Genomic DNA, 20520 nt, shown 5'->3' on the forward strand with positions numbered 1-20520 from the left:
ACCTGGAGCTCCATATGGGGGCTCTTGCCTAATCCCTCGCAGAGCAAGAATTTTTAACCAGGTGTCCACATAACTGTCAATCACCAGCCTCTTAGCCCAAGCCAGGTATCTCTTGAATGGAAGCCTCAGTTTCTGAGTCTGCAAGATGGGTTTGGTGAGCACAGCTACTGCTGAAAAGGTAAGTCAGCCTCTTGGGTCCCTCCTCGGGTTCAGCCCCAACTTCAGGTGCGACAGGCCTCAGCGGCAGACTTCCTGTCAGGGAGGTAAGGGGTAGCGTGCACACCCCTCACCACGGCCAGACAGCTGCCAGTTCACTCTGCTGGAGACCAAGGCCACCCAGAGAGCGATATTCTTTCCCCACCCTGAGGCAGCAGCCTGTGGAGGCCCACCCTTCTCTCTGGGCCTGGTTCCCTCCTGTAAGTGGGCCCAGCGCTGCTCACCTCAGGCCCAGCTAACTAGTGAGTTAATTATTAAGACTTATTTCTGAAGTTTTTTTGCCATGTTGCTTCTCTTTAGGCTCCTCCTGTCCTTCTCTCACCCTGCCCCCCCCCCGCCCCCCGCCAGTTGTTTGCCCCTGAGTGCTGTGCTGTGTCCAGGCTGAGCAAGGCCCTTCCTTATGCTCTCCAGGGCAGTCCCCTCAGCTGAAGAAAAGTAAACATGATGAGAGTGACCGGTGTTTGGGGCTCTATGACGACCTGGTGCCACCAGAGCTTTCAGAGCGGGGACAATGAGGCACAGACAGGAAGAATCTGCAGAGGGTCGTGGCTTGGTAGTAGAGTGTGTGAAGGTAGCAGGGAGTCCTCGACAGTGCGGGTGCCTCCAGGGCTTTTCTACCAGCCGTGATGGACGTGAGCTGCCGGCCAAGCGGACTCCGGGGCTGGGCAGGCGATGGCCCGGGCGCAGGGACCAGTGATGAATGGAAGAGCGAGGCACCGAGCCAGGTGCCTGCGCACAGACCGGGGAGGACCCTGGGGTGGGCGGGCGCGGGTGGGCGGGACCACGCGGGGCGGCGCGGCCGAAGCGCAGCAGGAGGAGAACGCGGCGCGATCAGGAAGCAGCCGCGCTGCGCCCTCGTCCCGAGGTGAGTGGAACGGCTCCGGGGAAGGGGTCCGCGAGGTCCCGGCGCCCCCGAGCCGACGGGGACTAAGACTCGCTGTCTCCGCTGCGCGCGGGAAGCGAGAGGCGCCGCCACTTTGAGTGTCACCTGTGGATTATTGGGCGCCGACATGGGCCTGAGGGGTGCATATCTAGGTCACCTAGACCCAAGTCCCCAAACCGAAGGCCAGGCAGGGCCGTCACCTGCCCGGGACCAGCCCCACCTAGGGCTCATGGCAGGGATGGGCGCGGGCGGAGGGAGCTGTGAGCTGGCAGCTTCTCGGACCGCTTCTCGGAGTTTCAGAAAGATGGCTCAGCTTGGGAGGCTGCAAATCTTTTACCCTAGCTTCACCCTGGAGACCCGTGGCGCCTTCAGGGACAGAGAGAGACCTCCACACTCCCAACTTGGCTGAAAATACAACCTCAGACCCCCTTGAGGCTGTCTTCCCGTCCAGAGGGGCCCAGCCTAGCCATCCTCTTGTGCAGAAGAAAAACCCCAGGCTTGGGGTAAGGATGGAACCAAGTGGATCCAAACCTTTCCCCAGCAGGCTCTGCACAACGGAGCTGGGGCTGTGAAGTGGGGGTGGGGGTGGGGGGAAGTCTGACTCTTCTGCTGGCGGCTGGGGTAGGGGGTGGCATGAACCTTGAACTTCTAAGCACATGTCACGTGCGAGCTTTGTTTGGGGAGGTAAGAAACCCTGGCAGAGCTGAGTCCAGCTGCCTTGGCTGTTCGCCATGTGGGGATAGCTCTCCATGTGGGGACAGCTGCCCAAGGTGAGATGCCTGCCAGGCCCAGGCCCTGCCATCGCCAGTTTAGGAGCCCATCCTGGGTGGACTCTGGGCATGCTCTGCCCTCTTCTGCGGTGTGACCTTGGCCTAGTCCCCTAGCTGCCTGAGCCTTGGTTCTTCCTTGTTAATACAGTCACTGGGAAAGCACTCCAGGGCTGTTGTGGGGACAGAGGCCCTGGAGGAGTTTGCCCCACGGCCACAGTGGTTTGATGTTGGCCATTCCCTCTCTACTTGCCTTAGCAGAGGATCAGGAAGAAGCCATTTTCTTCATTCCTCCTGCTCTGCTGTGGAGAATGTGGGAACCTGAAGACGGCAGACCCCTCCTTTTTGCCTTATCTTTTAAGTCTCTGGGAGAGAGTGCTCCCCACAACTGGCAAACATCCCACTTGCTTTGCTCTGGCTCACTTTGAAGCCACTTGGGATGGTGTCTTTACATGGGTTCCTGTGAGTCCTGAAAAGGTATCTAGGTTTCTGCAGAAATCCAGAAAATGGCCAGGAAAGAAGGGATCGTCCTCTCTCCTGGGCCCCACCAACGCCCCTGTCCCCAGGGTACTCTGGAAGCTCGGTACCCATGGGTGCTGGCACTCAGGTACCTCAGCTTGGCCTAGCTGTAGCCGGAGGGGTGTGAACAGAGCTCACCTGCCCCATCCTCCTTCCTCATGTAGTGGTGGCTTCCAGGTGGGTACCCTGGTGCACCTGGGAGGGCTCAGAGGATGCACACTGGCAGTGGGTGTTGTTAAATGAAGAAGGAAAGGCTGGAGAGAGGAGGGCAGACCCAGACGATGTGAGGATGCCTTTGATCAAGGTAGTGACTGGGCCACACCTTAAAGAATAAATGCAGAACCAGAGGGGAGGGCGTTTGGAGGGACTGGTGCTAGCTAAGACATGTCTCATGTGCTACCCACTGCAGGTGTCGGTGTGTGGATCAGAGAGACTTCCATTTGGCCAGGGTGTGTGAGCCAGGCCAAGCCAATTTAGAAGTCCTGAAAGTTGGCGTGAGGGGTCCTGCTGTGTTCATTTGGTGTAGAAAAATCCCTTTAGCTGCAGACAGAGTGGAAATGATTTCAGGGCTGGCTTGGGAAGTCCGTGGGTAAGCAGGCTGGGGAAATCTGGTAGTCTTCAGAAACCCAGGGCCTCGCTGAGCTGAACCCTGACCCTGAGGAGATGCTGTCAAGAGGACCTTAGTGAGTGGGGCCCACGAGACTGGGCATCCTTACCTCTCACGGGCCCTGGCCCTGCTCTCTGCCTCGGGTTCTCCTGGTTTGACTTTGGGAAGACAGTCTAGTCTGTCTCCAGCAGGACCTGGGAGATGGTTCCTGCCTGTGACCAGATCTAGTGTCTGAGAGAACATTTGTTTCACACCACAGGTCCTCTAGAATGTTCCACATCGCTGACTCGGAGCACCTGTTAAAGATTAATTCTGCTCCCTGCAGATACTCGTGGTCCTGGTCCCTGTAGCTGCTGCTGTGAACTCTGGGTACAGGGTCAGTCTACCTGGGTCTGCAGGGTGAAGTCATTTCCCTTAGAGTTAGTCAGCTCACAAGAAACCTAAGTCTCAACTGTCCTTATTAATCCCTGCGACGGCCAATCCCTATTTGTTGGGACCTTCTCCAGGGATGATCTGAGAGTTGAGGAAGAGGTCCTACAGCCATAGGGGAGGCTGGATTGCTTCTCAATCCCTAACCCTGCTGCTTTCTGCTGGGGGTTTGGGAAAGTCGCCAGGTGTTTCCAAGCCTGTTTTCTTACCTGTGAAAGGGGCTCGCTCTCAGGTTCACTCTGCCAGGCCAGCCTAAGACCCACAGGCGGGCCCTGAAAACTCTTGGTCGCCTTCCTCACCCAGTGTCTTCCAGCCTGTCTAGGGCATGTTTCCTGGCATTCTGGGAGCCCTCGATGCCAGGCAGCAGGCAAAGCTAGACCTGTGTTGAATGACTGATGGAGACTTCCAGCCACGCAGCAGTGCTGGGCAGTAGCTGAGGGCCAGGAACCCTCAACTTTCTTGCTCTCCTGGCTTAATGTTTAGAAGCCAGGTTTGAGCTCCAGCTCCTCCAGCCTCAGTTTCCCCATCTGCACATTGGAGCAAGCACTCCCATGTGGGACATTAGAGCATGTGCCTTGTTGAGTCTCTGTGGATGTACTCCAGCTCAGTCACCATCTGTCACCTGGCCACTTCTTACAGCCTCATTCCCCCTGGAGACACACCTTACATCTGAGGACACTGAGTCTCAGAAAGGGAGAAAGCCATCTCTGCAGAGACAGCTGGCTCCTGGCAGTGCTGGAAGCCAGCATCTGGTAACTCTGTCCCCTTGCTGTCCCCTCTTGAGTTTGACCAGTTCCCAATCTCTGCTGTCAGCTCACACAGCCCTGCTGTGTGACTCCAGGAAGTGGCGTCACCTCTCTGTTCCCAGAGCTGCCACCCAGGAATTGCTCTAGATCAGAGTTCTGTCAGCATGAGAGAGACTTGTGTGACTCTGGCTGCCACCCCTGTCCTAGCCCAGCTTCCCCACCTTGGATGCCCTTGGGTCCTGTGAGCTGGACATTAGGCCACTTGGTCTTGTAAGTTGGCCACGCAGGAAGGCCAGGCCCTGCCTTTCTCTGTGACTCTTACTTCCGTCCCACCCTCGAGCTCATTCCTGACCGTGGCTTCCCCTTTCTGTCCCAGGCCCTGGCCACTCCTAGCTGTGTGAGCCCAGGGACGTCACCCCACCTCTCTGCTTATGTTCCCTCAATAGTAAGGGAGGGTCCCACACCACCAGGGCAGGCACACAGGAAATCTCCTCAGATCTGCTCCAGATGAGGTCAGGGGGTTGGAGCAGCCCCAGGAGGTGGAGTGGGGAGTGGGCAGCCAGGCAGTGGGAATTGGTGTTTTCCTTAGGTAGTGAGTAAGGCTGTCTCCCCCACCCACTGTCCTGCCTGCCCTGTACAAAGGGCTCCTCAGTCCCCCGGGCGACTGTTTTTCCTGAGGGTGGAGTGGCCTGGGGCCCACGCGGTTGACCAAGGAGATGACTGCCTATGGGCAGGTCTGTGTGCGTGCGTGCGTGCGTGCGTGTGTGTGCGCACGCGCGTTCATGTGTGCGTGCGTGTGTGTATGTGTGTGTGTGTGTGTGTGCGCACGCGCGTTCATGTGTGCGTGCGTGTGTGTATGTGTGTGTGTGTGTGTGTGTGTGTTTGTGATGGACCCATGGCCCTGGGGAGACTGGTAGGTGAGTAGCAGTAATGATCATGGAAGTAATTCTTCTAGGTAGGGAGCCCATTGGCCTGGCTCCTTCCTGTGTTGCCTTGACACAGAGTAGGGTTTGAGAATGCTTATGAACTGGGAACGGGAGGAAGGGAAGGACAGACATGTCAGCACCGTGAGGGCCATCGGAACCCCATTTGAATATAAACTCTGACCCTGAGAGCCAGGGGACATGGGGGAGTGTCCTGTCTAACTGAGCCTCAGTTCCCTTCTCTACAAAGTCACTCAGGATAAGTATCACACTATGGGAATGCTGGATCTCATATGTCAGACAGCCCTGTATACAGAAGGTGCTCAATAAACTACCTGTTTGTGGGTGAGAAAGTAGAAGTTGGGTAAGTAGTCACTTGGGTAGAGGCTCTGCTGTGGAGATCAGTTGTCCCTAAGAAGAATGACTAATGTCTCTGACTCCATCCATTGTGGCACCCCAGGGATGCCACAGCAGGTGGAGAGGTGGTGCCATCTAGCAGGGGCACACAGTTCCTTAGCTCTAGAGCCAAACTGCAGGCTCCAAGGCTGTCAGTTCTTCACTACCCATGATGCCAGCTGCCAGGGCATCACTGGGGGTAGGGGCTGGCCCTTGGAAGGAGAGCATCCTGACCTCACACACTGTGAGCTCGGCTGTATATGTCTGGGTGTCTCCAAGACTCTGGTGTGACATGGGAATAGGATAGTGGTACCTAGCTTGAGGAGTTAGGATGTAGATCAGAATTTGGGTAAAACATTCGTGTAAGACATTTAATGCTGGCTCTGTGGGTGGGGTTTCCAGTGAGCCTCCACCGTGATTCCAAGTAGAATCTCTGGAGATGACCCAGGCAGGGTCTTGATTGGATTTGTGCCTTGGGGTCCCTTCCTACCAAGCCCCATTGCCACAGGGCTGCTTTTCTGTCTATTCAGGACTTTGTAAGAAATTGGGGGAGCTCAGTCTCCCAGCTGAGAGCTGGGTGCTCTCTCTCCTGATTTCCTTCCAGAGGTCATGAGAGTGTGCAGTAGGCATTGAGAAAACCCTTTCCGAAGGTGAGATCACTAACCCAAAGGAGCCCTGGCATCGGAGCCAAGAAGTCTGGAGTCCAGTGCCCACCATGTCTCTGGGCTCCCTCCCTGCCGTGAGTTGAAGGGAGCTTAGGCACAAGGACACAGATAACCATTACTGATCACCGCTTTGTGTCAGAACTGAAATGATAGCACTTAATCCTCGCAGCAACCCTTGTGATGGGAGCTGTTACCTTTGCAGTGCTGGGGGTAAAACCCGGGGCCTGGCACATGCCAATCAAGTGCCCTGAACCACAGGTACATCCCCTATCTCTTTGAGATAGGATCTTCTTCACTCGGCTCAGGTTGGCCTTAGTCTAAGGATCCTCCTGCCTCACTCCCGGGTGCTGGGATTATGAGTGAATGCTACCACACCCCACTGTATAATTGAAAGCAGGAACGTAATGCACCAAATAATTATGGAACAATGATAGGCGCAATTGCCGCTAAGAGGCAGTGCGTTTTACCCCCATTTTACAGGTAAGAAAACCAGAGCTCGGACAGGAGTGCCTTTGCCAGCGACAGGAGAAATGCAGGATAGACTGGGCAACATTTTGAGGCTATAAAACCCTCTCCAGGGTTGTTTGTGGCTGGGACTACCCCCAGGACAGGAGCTGGCTGGGGAGAAGGAAGCCCAGGTTTTTAAACCCCTGCTCTTCCTGATCTAGAACCTGGCGTTGGTGGACCATGGAGAACACAGAGCCTTCCCGTCTCTGTGCCCCAGGCTCAGTGGTGCAGAGGTTTTATACGTGTCTGGTCCTCCACAGTGCAGAGAGGGACCTGAGGCTGGGGGAGGGCAGGGACTATCAGAGTCACTGAACTTGGATGGGTCCCTCGGGTCTGATAGGTCTAATCACATAGCACCCACTGGGCCTTTAAAGATGTTCAGCTCAGTGGGTTTCTAGTGTTGCTAACTGGATGAACGTCACCACTAGCTCCGGAGTGTGCCATCACCCTACAAGGAAATGGAGTCCCACAGGATGTGGCCTTAGTGTCCGAACCATATCTTTCCACCAATCCACGTGGCTTCTAGTCAGGCCAGCCCTCCAGAGCTGGGTCTCCTGGAGATGCCCCCATCCCAAAGAGTTCCTAGGGCAGTTTCTGTGGCACAAGCCAGCCCTCCAAGGCTTTTGAAAGCCTGAGCAGCTGCTGTAGCCACGGCAGCCTTGCCCTCTGTGGGGCCAGTGAGTCACCCAGCCTTGTCGCGCTTGGATGGTGTGAGCGTCAAGGGGGACACCCTCCAGGTGGAGGGACCCTGCAGGACACTGGGGCTCTGTCTGCTCTGGACAGACAGCCACTGTACAGCAACCAGGAAGTGGGCTGGGCTGAGACAGACTAGGTAAATACAGGCAGGGAGGGCCCTTCATGGTGTGATGTACCCCGCTGCCGTCTGCCAGGGGCTTGGGAAGCTGTGGGCAGCCACAGCCTGGCAGGCAGCAGGTCTTACTCTGCCAAGCTCCTGTTAGTTGCTCCTAGTGGCAGCCGTTCTGCAGAGGCTGCTGGAGTCCACCAGGCAGCAGGGCCCGTCCACTCATCCTTCCTCCACATTTATGCTCTCCTGCCTCCATTCCCCGCCTGTCCATCTGTATCCTCGTTATAGCAATGGCAGGAGGGTGGTGACCCTGAGGGCTCACGTGCCAGCCTGGCCTTCTCCAGCATACCCTGGCTGCGCTTAACTCACTGCGTGTCACCTAACTCCTGCGACAGTGCTCTGGTGAGGATCCTCCCTCCCTCCCCCCGTCGGCACCATTCACCCACAACCCAGGTACTATCTCAGGGTCTGCATGCTTCTTCCCCAGCCCTTTCACCTGAGTCCCCTTATCCTTGTAAAATAACTTGTTAAAGGCCCAGGCCTGGCTGGGAAAATGGCTCAGTGGATAGAGTGCTTGCCTGGCCTGGCTACGGAAAGCCCTGGCTTTAATCCCTAACACTGCATACACTGGACATGGAGTGCAAGCCTGTAACTCCAGCACCGAGGAGGTGGAGAGACAGGAGGATCAGAAGTTGAAGGCTGTTCTTGGATACTCAGCAAAGCCAGGGCCAGTTTGGGATGCATGAGACCCTGTCTCAAAAACAAAATCCAGCTCCCGTGCCTGTGCATTGCTCTGCTTCCCCCTCTAGGAGCCAGGAAGCAGCGATGCCACTTCTGGGCCTTAGCTTCCTCATCTAGAAGACGGGGTCAGAGCTGGTGTTTTGTCTAGTATCTGCTAACCTTAGAGTCCCATCCTCCCAGCCCCTTCCCCTCCCCCCCAGGACTGAACCCCATAGCTGGCATTCGTGGTCATGTGTGGTTGTTCATTTTTGTTTTTACTCTTGGTCAGCCACTCAGCTCCCAAATAATCACACATGGAGACTTTTTCCTGCTTAGGAACGTCTGGCCTTAGCTTGGCTTGTTTCTAGCCAGCTTTTCTTAGTTTAAATTATCCCATCTAGGTCAGGCAGTGGTGGCACACACATTTAATCGTAGCACTCGAAGGTAGAGGGAGGCGGATCTCTGTGAGTTTGAGGCCAGCCTGGTCTACACAGCTAGTTTCATGACGGCCAGGACTACACAGAGAAACCCTGTCCCAAAAAACAAAACAAAAATTATCCCATCTACCTTTTTCCTCTGTATAGTTTTTCTTTCCTTCTTATTCTGTGTCTGGCTGGTCCCTTCATTTGTCACTCCTCTCTCTCTCTCTCTCTCTCTCTCTCTCTCTCTCTCTCTCTCTCTTTCTCTCTCTCTCTCTCTCTCTCTCTCTCTCTTTCTCTCTCTCGATTTACTGATTTATTATGTATACAGTATTCTAGATCTCATTACAGATGGTTATGAGCCACCATGTGGTTGCTGGGAATTGAACTCAGGACCTCTGGAAGAACAATCAGTGCTCTTAACAGCTGAGTCATCTCTCCAGCCCCCAATCTTCTCTTTTTCTTCTTCTGTTTATTTTCTCTGCATGCCAGCCCCGCCCATCCTTTCTCCTGCCTCGCTATTGACCATTCGGCTCTTTATTAGACCATCAGGTTCACAGAGTTAGACAAATGCAGCATAAAAGAATGCAAAACATCTTTGCACAATTAAACAAATGTTCCACAGCATAAACGAATGTAATCTTCAACTAATATTCCACAACAGTCAGGATTATTTGAGGGTTCCCACAGGAGTCAGGATTCCCACAGATTGGCCGAGGAGCCCCAGGATAGAAAGGAAGAAGCATACAAGGTTTGTCTGAGATTCCAGGGTCTGTCTTCTGCCTGTGTAGCCCCGATCAACACTCACTCACCCCTGCTCCTTGCCCTGCATTTTCCGAATTCTGCCTTCTCTCCCATCTTAGGTAGAGGCTCTGGTCCAGACACCCTGCCTCTCCAGCAGCCTGCCCCCAGGACTCTGCTCCCTTGCCCAGCAGGCCCCTCGGGTCCCTGGTGGGGTGGAAATGAAGCTTTGGCAGATGTCCCACTATGTCCCACATGGTGTTAAATCCTAGAGGAACGGTGGCACCAGATGACTCCCTTCCTCAAGGGCTGGGTTCTGAAGGGAAAGAGGAGAGAAAGGAAAAGGTGATACCCACTGATTCTGCACAGGATGCCACCTGTCACACCCAGTGTGATATAAGGAGCTCATTTAGACCAAGGAAGGTTTCAGAGCGGTGATCTTTACTTATTTTTAAAACTCTCTCCCTCTCCCCCTCTCTCGCTGGGTGGTGGTGGTGCACACCTTTAATCCCAGCACTCGGTAGGCAGAGGCAGGTGACTCTCTGTGAGTTCGAGGCCAGCCTGGTCTACAAAGTGAGTTCCAGGACAGCCAGGGCTACACAGAGAAACCCTGTCTTGGAAAACCAAACAGTAACAACAAAAACCCCTTTCATTTATTTTAGTGTGTATGGCTATTCTACCTTAATGTATATCTGTGCACCACATGTGTGCCCAGTGCCCATGGAGGCCAGAGAGGGCAGCTAATCCCCTGGGACTGAAATTACAGTTGTGAGCTGCTATGGGGGGGCTGGGAATTGAACCTGGATCCCCTAGAAGAACAGCTGTCCCTGCAGTCCCCCCCCCCCCACCTCATGCTTTTGAGACAGGGTCTCAGTAAGCAGAACTGGAACTCACTGTGTGGACCAGGCTGGCCTGGAACTCACAAAGATCCCCTCTGGCTTCTTCCTCCTGAGTGCTGGGATTAAAGGCATGCGCTATCACCTTGTGTTCTTTCAAGAGGAGACTGAGGGGGTGGTGGTGGCTCAGGATCAGCACCACCGTGATGTTCAAGGCCCTGGGCTCCTGCCCTAGCACTGGAGGGAGAATAAATAAATGGGAAATGTTGATCTGAGAGTGAGCAGGAGCCATGGCAGACACATCAAACAAATGGCTGAGACAAAGGCCACCAGCCTTTACACCCACACTGGGGTCTCCTGTCCTTCATCCCTTTTCGTCTTCCCTAGAACAGCACATGCAGCTAACAGTTGCCCATTTGGAATGTGTTTATCCAAAAGGAAGGACGTAAGAGAAAGCAGCCCCCTGCCACCATCCCCAGGAGCAGAGATGCCCAGCACGCCCAAACCTGCCCCCGGATTTAAGCAGCTTTCCTGGCTCACATAATCAGGTCGGCATCTGGTAGAGTCGTGCCAAGGTTTCCACGAGGCAAGGCAAAGCCCTGGGATGATGAAGCCAGCCCCCACTTCCACCCTGTGTGAGCAGAGAAGACAGCGGCCCTTGAGCCCTCTGGCCACACTGCATCCTGGGATCTCAGTACTGGGCATCCTTGGTGTAGTCTGCTGTCTCCTGAAGCTTCTTTGCTTCTTCAGTCAGGTGCCAACTCACCTGGAAACCTCTGCTGTTGAGCTAATGCTGAAACCAAGTCTTCAGAGACCATGAGCCTCATAGGGCCTAGAACCAATCCTCAGAAAGTATGATGTCAATTTGCACACTTCCTCCACGCCCACTGTCCAAGGGGCCATGACCTCAGAGTGTATCATCTGGGGCCATGTTCCCAATGTCTAGGCCTCTCTGCACAGGCAGGAAGTAGGGGGATCTTGGCTGGGACCTGGATCCCACGTGGATCCCACAACCACCGCCCGGCTCCTTGGGCCACTCTTGAGCACCTGTGAACTATACAGCTTTCAACACCACTGGCCAGCTCTGCTGGTCTGTCAGTGTGTTGTTCCCCAAGGAGGGATTGCTTCCAGATCTGCTCACATTGGGATCCCCAATCAGACACAGGCCTGGCGCACAGTGGGTGTTCAGGAGGGTTTATAGCATGTGGACAGGCTTGTGATACTATCACTGGGCCTTGAGAGTTGTACCCTTCCTGAATCCATTCTGTCGAAACTGTCATTTGGGGGCGGAGAGGGGGAATGCTAGTTGGCCACATAAATTGTTGAAGTGGGTATCACTATGTACCCCAGGCTAGCCTTGAGTGTGGGCATCACCATGCCTGGCTTCGATGTATAGATTTTGTTTTCCTTATGTTTATCTGAGTCAGGGTTTGTTCTTAAATTCACTGTGTAGCAGAGGATGACTTTGAACTCTTGACATTCCCCCCATCCACCTCCCAAATACTGGGATTATAGACATGCAATACCATGTCTGACTGATATGTAGATTAACAACAACAAAAAAAAACACAATAAGGACCCTTGGGACTGAAATGTGCAGCCAGCACTAAGTGGTTGGTTGTGTAAGGGTGTCTGTCCTGTCCTTGAGTGCACACTGTCCCATATGTACGGCGGAGATCCCCTCCTTTAAGGACATCAGCAAACCATGCTGGCACGAAGGGACGGAAGGCCCGTGCTTGTTCCAGCATGGCACGTGTGCGAACATGGAGGAAGAAACAGAACATAGGAGAGAGGCCCCACCCCCAACCCCCCACTCCCGCCTCTGCTGCTGGGCCTGCCCTGCTTGGCTGGCAGAGGCTTGGAATGTGTAATAACAGCCTTCAGGGCAAATTAGAACAGGGAGTGAACTCTTCCTGGCCACAGAGAAAGAACCCAGCAGCATGAGGGGAAGGAAGGCTCTGTGTGTGTGTGTGTGTGTGTGTGTGTGTGTCTGTGTGTGTGTATGTGTGTGTGTCATCCTGGGTGACTGAGGGGAGAAGGATCCTCTCAGGGACCCTTTCCAAAGTCATTTGCTCCCTGGATGGCCTTCTTTCTCCTCAGCCATAAAATGAGAAAAGTTTTGTTTATCAGGGTCCTGGGGGTCTGAGTGAGGGAAATGCTGGAGGGGCGTGGCCAACTTTCCCAGGGGTGCCACAGTGGGGAAGGGGGAGTGTGGAATACAGCCCCGGACTGTGTCACATCCTGACAAGGAGCGGCATCATCAGGGTGGTCGGTGTCCTAGAGACACATGGCCTACTTCCTGTCACAGCCTATACCTCCCTTCCACAGGTAGAGAATGTGAAACTAGGGGGATTAGAGGATGATAAGCCCTCCCTCCCTGAGTGTCCAGGAAGCTCTACTGCCATGTTATTGGGGCTTACCTCCCTCTGCTCTTCAGGTAAACTCGGGCTGAGGAAGCAGAGTTCTGCAACCCGCTCTTACAGATCTTGGCTTTGCCACTAACCTATGTGGCCTCAGGCAACTTACTTCATGTCTCTGAACCTCAGTGTGTTTCCTCATCCATAACAGGATAATTGTAACAGTGCCCCCCTACGCGGTACCGCTTCTCAGCCTCCGCCCTGTTGGCTTTGGGGCCGGCTTTTCTGCAGTGTTGCCCTGGCACTGAATGAGGGTTCATGGCATCCTGGCCTTGACCCACTAGTAGTCCGTGGCTCACTCCCTGTACAGGAGGACAACCACATATGTCATCGAACATAGTCCTATGTTCCTGGTCTGTCATTTCAGGAGGCTTGGATGAGGGCACGTGTGGGAGACACTTAGACTCCGTATTCCCAATGACGATGGTTGATTTTGTAATCATTTCAAGGTGATCCAAGCTAATCATGATCCTTGTGGACATGCCAACATCATGTAACTGGACCAGGGCTGGCTAACTCCAGGTGTCCTGACTTGGGGTCTCCCCAGGAACTTGGATGCTGTCTGGTTGGGGCTCTGTAGAGGAAGAGATGAGACTTGGTGGCATGGTCACAGGGCTGCCCTAGCCAGGGGTGTAATGATCAGTAATGTTGATGGTTGATGGCACATGGCTGGCATTGCTTCTCACCTGACTTTAAGCAGCAGTCCCCTTAACACCCCTCCCCCGCCGTGCCCTCACCTACTCTCTGTTCCTGCAGAGCAGAGACCAAAGTCACAAGGCTCTATCACAGGGAGATGGCAGGACTTGTGGCCTCAGAGGCCTAGCTCTGAGTGATGCTTTGCATACATGGGAGACCCCACGAGGAGGCATGGTCACCCTAGTTTTACAGGTGAGAAACCAAAGCCCAGAGAGAGAGAGAGAAAGTCGAGTAGACTCGACCTCATTCCTCCTGCTGTAGGTGTGAAGAAGCTGCCATTGTGCCCATTATCCAGAGGGGAACACAGAGGCTCTGGCCCTCCAGTGACCTGCCCACGGGCACACTCTGGGTAAAAAAGCAAAGCTGACATTAGAACCAAGCCTGAGTGAATCCAAAGTCCAGCTTCTTTCTTCCTGCTGGCGTCAAGAGAGACGCCAGCCCCTGCCAGACATTCCTCCCCTCTACGTGCCCGGCTTTGCCCACACAGGAGGCCCCTTGCCATGTTCCCACCTGGGCAAACCTCTCCTGGCAATTGCAAAGCAAACACGATGGGCATCAGTTTGCTGCCCTTCTTAGTGTGGGGTCTAAGGACACACACACAAACTCCTGTACTCAACTGGCAAGAGAAAGATTCTAGGATACCCAGGTCCTAGCTGTAGGGAGCCCTGCCCTGCTGGCTCTAAGCGAGCTCACATTGGGCCTGAGAATTGGAAAGTCTTGTCTTCACAAGCCGTGTGTCTGCCCCGTGGAAGCCTCACTTTCTTCATTTGAGAAATGGGTACAAAGGACACCTTTGTCTCTGGTCTTTCATCCTGTGGAGACGCAGGATGGGTCTCTTCCCTGCCTGGGTGTCATGACCTGGCAGTTAATCTAGGAAAGAAAAGGAGAGAGAGAGAGAGAGAGAGAGAGAGAGAGAGAGAGAGAGAGAGAGCGCGCGCACACGTCTAAGGGATAGGGCAGACTTCTCAGAGGAGGGGACAGTTGGGTACACAGGTAGGCAGGAGCCCGTCAGGCTGAGGGGAGGAGCAATACTTAGCCCCAACATCAATTTAAATCTGGGAGCCTCCAAATACAGACCCATAGGAGGGGTCACAATGATGCTGGAGAGGCTGCAGGGACCACTACCCTGTGCAGTAGGTCCACATGGCTCCTCAGAGCACCTACTGACCAAGGCGGTGCTTCTAGACACACAGGGCACTGTCCCATGTCTTCTCTGCTTCCCTGTGAAGCTTGTGTCCCCCAGCTCACAGATGAGGAAGCTGAGGCTGTGAAATAAATGTTGATTGACTTAGTGTCGCACGGGCCAAAGGGGTCAGAATCCAGGCTTTGAAGTGACTCTTAGCCCTTCTTATCCAGCTAGTGTCTAGGATAACTGAGCTGGAGGCCAATGCATGTCTCTAGATTCTCAAAGAGGCCCCTGTAATGGCTCCTGCCTGGGGCTGGCCGCTGACCACATCTGGGAGTGGCCACCTCAGCCCCTGTCATTACAACGGTGGCTTTGAAGTTACTGGCAGCAGTGCTGTTTGCCCACGTGGGAGGGGGCTTCCTGGACCTCCACTATTGGCTGGGCTTTGCCTGACCCCCTTTTATCTCCCCCCTCCCCCCCACAGGCTGAACAGTGAAACAGACCTGGGACCAGCATGGCGGATCCTGGTGACAGCCCCCGTGTGGCACCTGGGGAGGTGACTGAGCCCCCTGGAGATGAGAGTGGCACCTCTGGTGGGGAGGCCTTCCCCCTCTCCTCCCTGGCCAATCTGTTTGAGGGGGAGGAAGGCTCCTCTTCGCTCTCACCGACTGATGCTAGCCGCCCTGCTGGCCCGGGTGACGGGCGTCCGAACCTGCGAATGAAGTTCCAAGGTGCTTTCCGCAAGGGGGTTCCCAACCCCATTGACCTGCTGGAGTCCACCCTGTACGAGTCCTCGGTGGTACCCGGGCCCAAGAAAGCACCCATGGACTCCTTGTTCGACTACGGCACTTACCGTCACCACCCCAGTGACAACAAGCGGTGGAGGAGGAAGGCCATAGAGTGAGTACTCCTGGCTGCCTGGTGGGGAGTCCCCCTGTACTGAATCCATCACCCACCCACCCACCCACCCATCGGTCCACCTACCCATGCATGCATGCATCCACCCACCCACTCATCCACCTACCCACCCACTCACCCATCCGTCCATCCACCCACTGTCGTCCGTCCATCCAGCCAGCCACCCCATCACCCAACCACCCACCAGTCTGTCCATCCATCCATCCATCCATCCATCCACCCATCCACCCACCCACCCACCCATCCACCTATCCATCCATCTACCCACCCACCCATCCATCCATCCACCCACCCACCCACCCATCCACCCCCCGTCTGTCTGTCCATCCACTCACCCACCCACTTACCCCTTCCTCCATCATTCCCCATGCATCTGTTTGCCCATCTCTCTGTTCCTCTGTTCATTCATCCTCCAACCGTACACTGGCACATCTGTCTTTCTACCTCCTCTCCATTACCCACTTCACCAATCCACCCATTCCTCATCTACCCATCCTTCTACCTATCCACCATCTCTCCATCTGTCCACCTATCCGTATATACATACATTTATCTACTCCCTTATATAACTACCTATGCCTGTCTGTCACTTCACATCTCTCTCTCTCTCTTTTTAATGTAACACTGGCTGTCCTGGAACACACTCTGTAGACCAAGCTGCCTTTGAACTCTCAGAGATCCTCCTGCCTCTGCCTCCCGAGTGCTGGGATTAAAGCCGTGGCCACCATACCCTATATTTCATTAGCCTTTTCGTCCACCAACCCATCTGTCCACTTGTCTGTCCACCACCACACCCAATAGTGCACTTGTTCATTGTTACCCACGTATGGATTGGCAGGAGGTCTGTCCACCCATGCAGCCATTTCTGCTTCACCGTCATCCAAATGCCCGTCCCTGCTTGTCCAGTCTGTGCACCTATAATCCACTCACTCAGATGCATATATCTCTCGTCATCAATCTATCTGTCCACATGCACACCCAGTTTCCTGTCCATCCGCCATTCGCTTCAAAATGTCTCTAGGACCTCCAGCCATCCAGCTGCCACTTCAGAAATCATTCATTCATTACATTTCTTTTGTTTGTTTGGTTGGTTTTTAGGTTTTTTTTTTTTTTTTTTTTTTTCGAGACAGGGTTTATCTGTGTAGGTTTGGAGCCTGTCCTGGAACTCGCTCTGTTTGAGGCTGGCCTCAAACTCACAGAGATTCACCTGTCTCTGCCTCCCGAGTGCTGGGTTAAAGGCGTGTGCTACTACTGCCTGGCTTCATTACATTTATCTTTTTTTTTCTTTTTTGAGACACGACACTGTGTGCAGCTCCGACTGGCCTTTCTCACGGTTCTCTTGTCTCGGCTTCTTGACTCAGGGTTACAGGTGTGTGGCACCACTCCACACTCGTTCACTAAAGGTTTGATGGCTGCCTGCTTCTTCTCCCTTCCTCCTTCTTCCTCTTTGCAAACCACCAGTTTGCTCACCCAGCTCCATTTTCCACTCATTCACACATCCACCTTCCCATTCATTCCCATCCGCCCATCACCCATCCCCAGCTGGTGTGCAAGCCCTCTGTCCCTGACCTTTAGGCTCTTAGCAGGCACTTCCCCAGGCTTGACCCCAGACTTGGACATCAGCCCTTTTCCTTCCAGGAAACCCCTCAGGGCCTCTGTGTGTGTCCTTGAATGCCCCTCTGAAGTCTAGAGAGGCCTGGAGCTGGGGTCCTCTAGCCCTTGCTGACGAAAGACTGGCTGCCATGCAGAATGGAGCCAGCTCGCCTTCTCCATCCTTGCGCAGCCGAGAGCTGGCTCTTAGTATCTGTGGACTCTCTGGTGTTTCTTGAGCACCACAACTGCCCAGAAGTGGAATTGGCTGATCCCCAGCTCCTTCAGTGAGTCAGACCAGATCCAGCCCCTAACTCAGAAGCACAGTCAACTTCAGGGTGGGTGGGGCAATGGCGGGTGAAGAAACTTGAAAATACATGATTCTAGATGGGAGGTGCTAAGGTTGGGCAGGGACCGGGGACAGGAGAGGTGGTTCTAGAAGACTTCTAGAACAGAAAGGTGGCATCTAGACAGTATACCCACACGGCTAGGAGGATGCCCCGGTCCTGGCTCTGTGAACAAGGCTGCACTTCATAAGGTCCCAAGTCCATGACTAGCACCCCCTTTCCCATGGCTCCTTTGGGCCCTGAGCAGAGAATTGAAGGAGAGAGAGACTGCCTGGCCCAGGCCTGCCTCTTCTAGCCCCAGGTGACTGCTCCCTGCCTTTCTCTTCTCCCTTCCTGGCCCTCTGCTTCCATCCCCCCCCCCCCCCCCGTCTTCTTACTCACATTCTCTCTATTGCATCCCATCTGTTCAGGGCTGGGCTGGATGGGAACACAGCAGAGCAAGGATCTCTGCCCTCATAGTGTCCAGGCTAGCCCTTTCTCTCCTAGAACTTAGCGCACAACCATTGCCCATTTAATGTTTGCCAAATGACTAAATGAGTGTCTTCATTTTCCTTAGCCCTCTCTGGGTCTTATCATCCTTCTGCCTGCCTCTGTAGCTCAGCCCTCTCCTATGAACATACAGACGACAGACACACGGCCCTCAGGAACGAGGGTGGCTGTAGCTAACATGGATTGCGTGTTTACTGTGTCATGGGTGCTGGACTAAGCCCCTGAGGTGATGACATGAGGGAGGGAGGGAGGAGATGCGCTCCTTCTCTTTTACTTTGTTCCTCCCCTGCTTTCTTCCTGTCTGTATCTACCGTAGACAGTGTTCCTCAAGGGCCAGGCAGTAGGTGCAGCCTTGCATGCTTCCATCCCCAGCCCTGGCTTCCATCCTCAGCTCTACAGAAACCAGGCATGGTGGCACACGCCTGTGGTCCCAGCACACAAGGACAAAGGCAGGAGATTCAAGATCAAGCTGGGCTGCGTCTCTCTCACAAAGCCAGCCTGAGCTACATGAGATCCTCCTCTTTTCCTCCCTCCCTCCTTCCCTCCCTTTTTCTCCCCCCTCCCTCCCTCTCCCCCTCCCTCTCTCCTCCTCCTTCCCTCTCCCCCTCCCTCTCCTTTTATCTCTCTCTCCCTTTGTGCCCTCTCTCTTCTCTCTCTCCCCACCCCCCACAGTGTTCAGTATTCAATAAATGACCGATGGATGGATGAGTAGGTGGAGGGAAATGCGAGTGAGAATGTGAGAGGAGGGGAGGATGGTGGACAAGTGGTGAGGTAGGATAGATGGGAAGCTAGATGAGTGGATGGATGGATGGATGGATGGATGGATGATGGATGGATGGATGGGTGGGTGGGTGGGTGGGTGGGCGGGTGGGTGGGCGGGTGGATGGGTGGGTGGGTGGGTGGGTGGATGGATGGACGGGTGGGTGGATGGATGGATGGGTGGGTGGATGGAGGGAGAGAGGGTGGGTAGATGAGTGGGCAACAGGATGAGCAGGCTTGTGTGATTTTCCTTCTGTTTTTCCACTCAACACACGGTAGGCCTGTTTATCCTTTCCCAGGTAAAGCAATTCTATATGGTTCTTCAGTTTGGTCTTCCCCTTGGGTTTCATCTTCCCCCCAGCCTCTGGCTCCTTAAGGAGGAGGCAGGGCAGGCAGAGGATAAACTCCTGGTGTCCTTCTTTCTCCCTCTTCTAGGAAGCAGCCACAGAGCCCCAAGGCTCCTGCACCCCAACCACCCCCCATCCTCAAAGTCTTCAACCGGCCCATCCTCTTTGACATTGTGTCCCGGGGCTCCACTGCTGACCTGGATGGACTGCTTTCTTTCTTACTGACCCACAAGAAGCGCCTAACTGATGAGGAGTTCCGGGGTGAGCTGCCCTGGTGGGCATAGCATTGCGGGGGCGGGGGGCGGGGTAGAGGGGTTAACTGCTCGGCTTTGGGCAATGCCTTTCCCCTTTCGCAGCTCTCTTTGGACCCCAAACATCAGCAGATCATTGGGCAGAGTCTGGGTACATCCTTTACCACATTACCAAACCTCTCTGGGTCTTGACCACTATGAATATTCATTCCTGTAGAAGAATGTTTACAGAGTTTAACCATGGAGACTCTAACACAATTCTACACTAACCATGGTGCCGTGGCTTCTCCATGGCATGGCTGAGTGTGCTAAACACAGGCAGCCAGGATCCCATGTCCCCAGGGGTAAGGGTTGGAGGTTAGCAGGGTGGTGGGTTAGGGTTCCTGCTTATATGTCTAGAGATCTGTCTCACCCTTGTAAGACCCTTCCCTGACCTGACTCCCTGGGCTATCCCCCCCCCCAGCCCAACTTTCCCTCTGCAGGGCCCGTTTGTCCTATTCACCCTCAGATCCCTGTGGACCCCATGTCTTTGCAGCTACCCTGGCCTCACCTGTAACCAGGCACGTGACCAGATGCCACCATGTGCTGGTACAAGGTCACTAGAGAGGACTGGCCAGAGGACCCCACGAGTCATTGCGAAGTGTGGTCCTTGCCCCAAAGCGGTGCCCAGTCTCAGCAAGTCTGACCTGGTTGGCTTGGAACTCAAGTCTGGGAAAGTTTGGAGAGGTGGTCACCAGAGATCCCCTTTGTTTCTGATACTTCAGAGTAAACTCGGTGCCAAAGAAGATGACCAAGGCTGGGGGTCACTTTACCCAGAGTTCTTCAGGCTGTTCTTTCTTTCTTTTTCTTTCTCTTTTACTGTTATAATTTACTTTTATCAACCTGATTTTTTTTTGGGGGGGGGTGGTTTTGAGACAGGGTTTCTCTGAGTAACAGCTCCGACTGTCCTGGAACTCACTGTATAGATCAGGTTAGTCTTGAGCCCACAGCAATCTGATTTTTAAATAAATTATTTATTTTATTATATTTTCTAAGACAGGTTTCTTCTTTTAATCTTTTTTTTTTAAAATATTTATTTATTATGTATACAATAGTCTGAATATGTGTGTATGTATGCAGGCCAGAAGAGGGCACCATACCCCACTACAGATGGTTGTGAGCCACCATGTGGTTGCTGGGAATTGAACTCAGGACCTCCGGAAGAGCAGGCAATGCTCTTAACCTCTGAGCCATCTCTCCAGCTCTTCTTTTAATCTTTTTAAAACATGTATTTATGTATATGGTGTGCTATCTGCATGTACACCTGCAGGCCAGAAGAGGGCATCAGATCCCATTATAGAGCTGAGTCACAATGTGGTTGCTGGAAATTGAACTCAGGACCTCTGGAAGAGTTGCCAATGC

At 54.0% G+C, this 20520-nt stretch overlaps 1 protein-coding gene across 2 annotated transcripts in view; it reads left to right on the forward strand.

Annotated features, from left to right (window-relative positions):
• Positions 1-1001: 1001 nt before the first annotated feature.
• Trpv4 (transient receptor potential cation channel subfamily V member 4) overlaps positions 1002-20520 on the forward strand; it is a 37005-nt gene continuing 17486 nt past the window's right edge. For both annotated transcript variants that reach the window (XR_005287181.1, XM_038345888.1), the window contains exons 1-3: positions 1002-1081; positions 14903-15318; positions 18957-19129. Coding sequence is in view for 1 of the 2 variants with exons in the window: in XM_038345888.1 (XP_038201816.1) it covers positions 14933-15318; positions 18957-19129 (559 nt within the window). In the remaining variant the exon portion in view is untranslated. The remainder of the gene's footprint in view (positions 1082-14902; positions 15319-18956; positions 19130-20520) is intronic.

The sequence above is a fragment of the Arvicola amphibius genome, chromosome 10 (assembly GCF_903992535.2).
Source record: "Arvicola amphibius chromosome 10, mArvAmp1.2, whole genome shotgun sequence".
NCBI lineage: Eukaryota > Metazoa > Chordata > Mammalia > Rodentia > Cricetidae > Arvicola > Arvicola amphibius.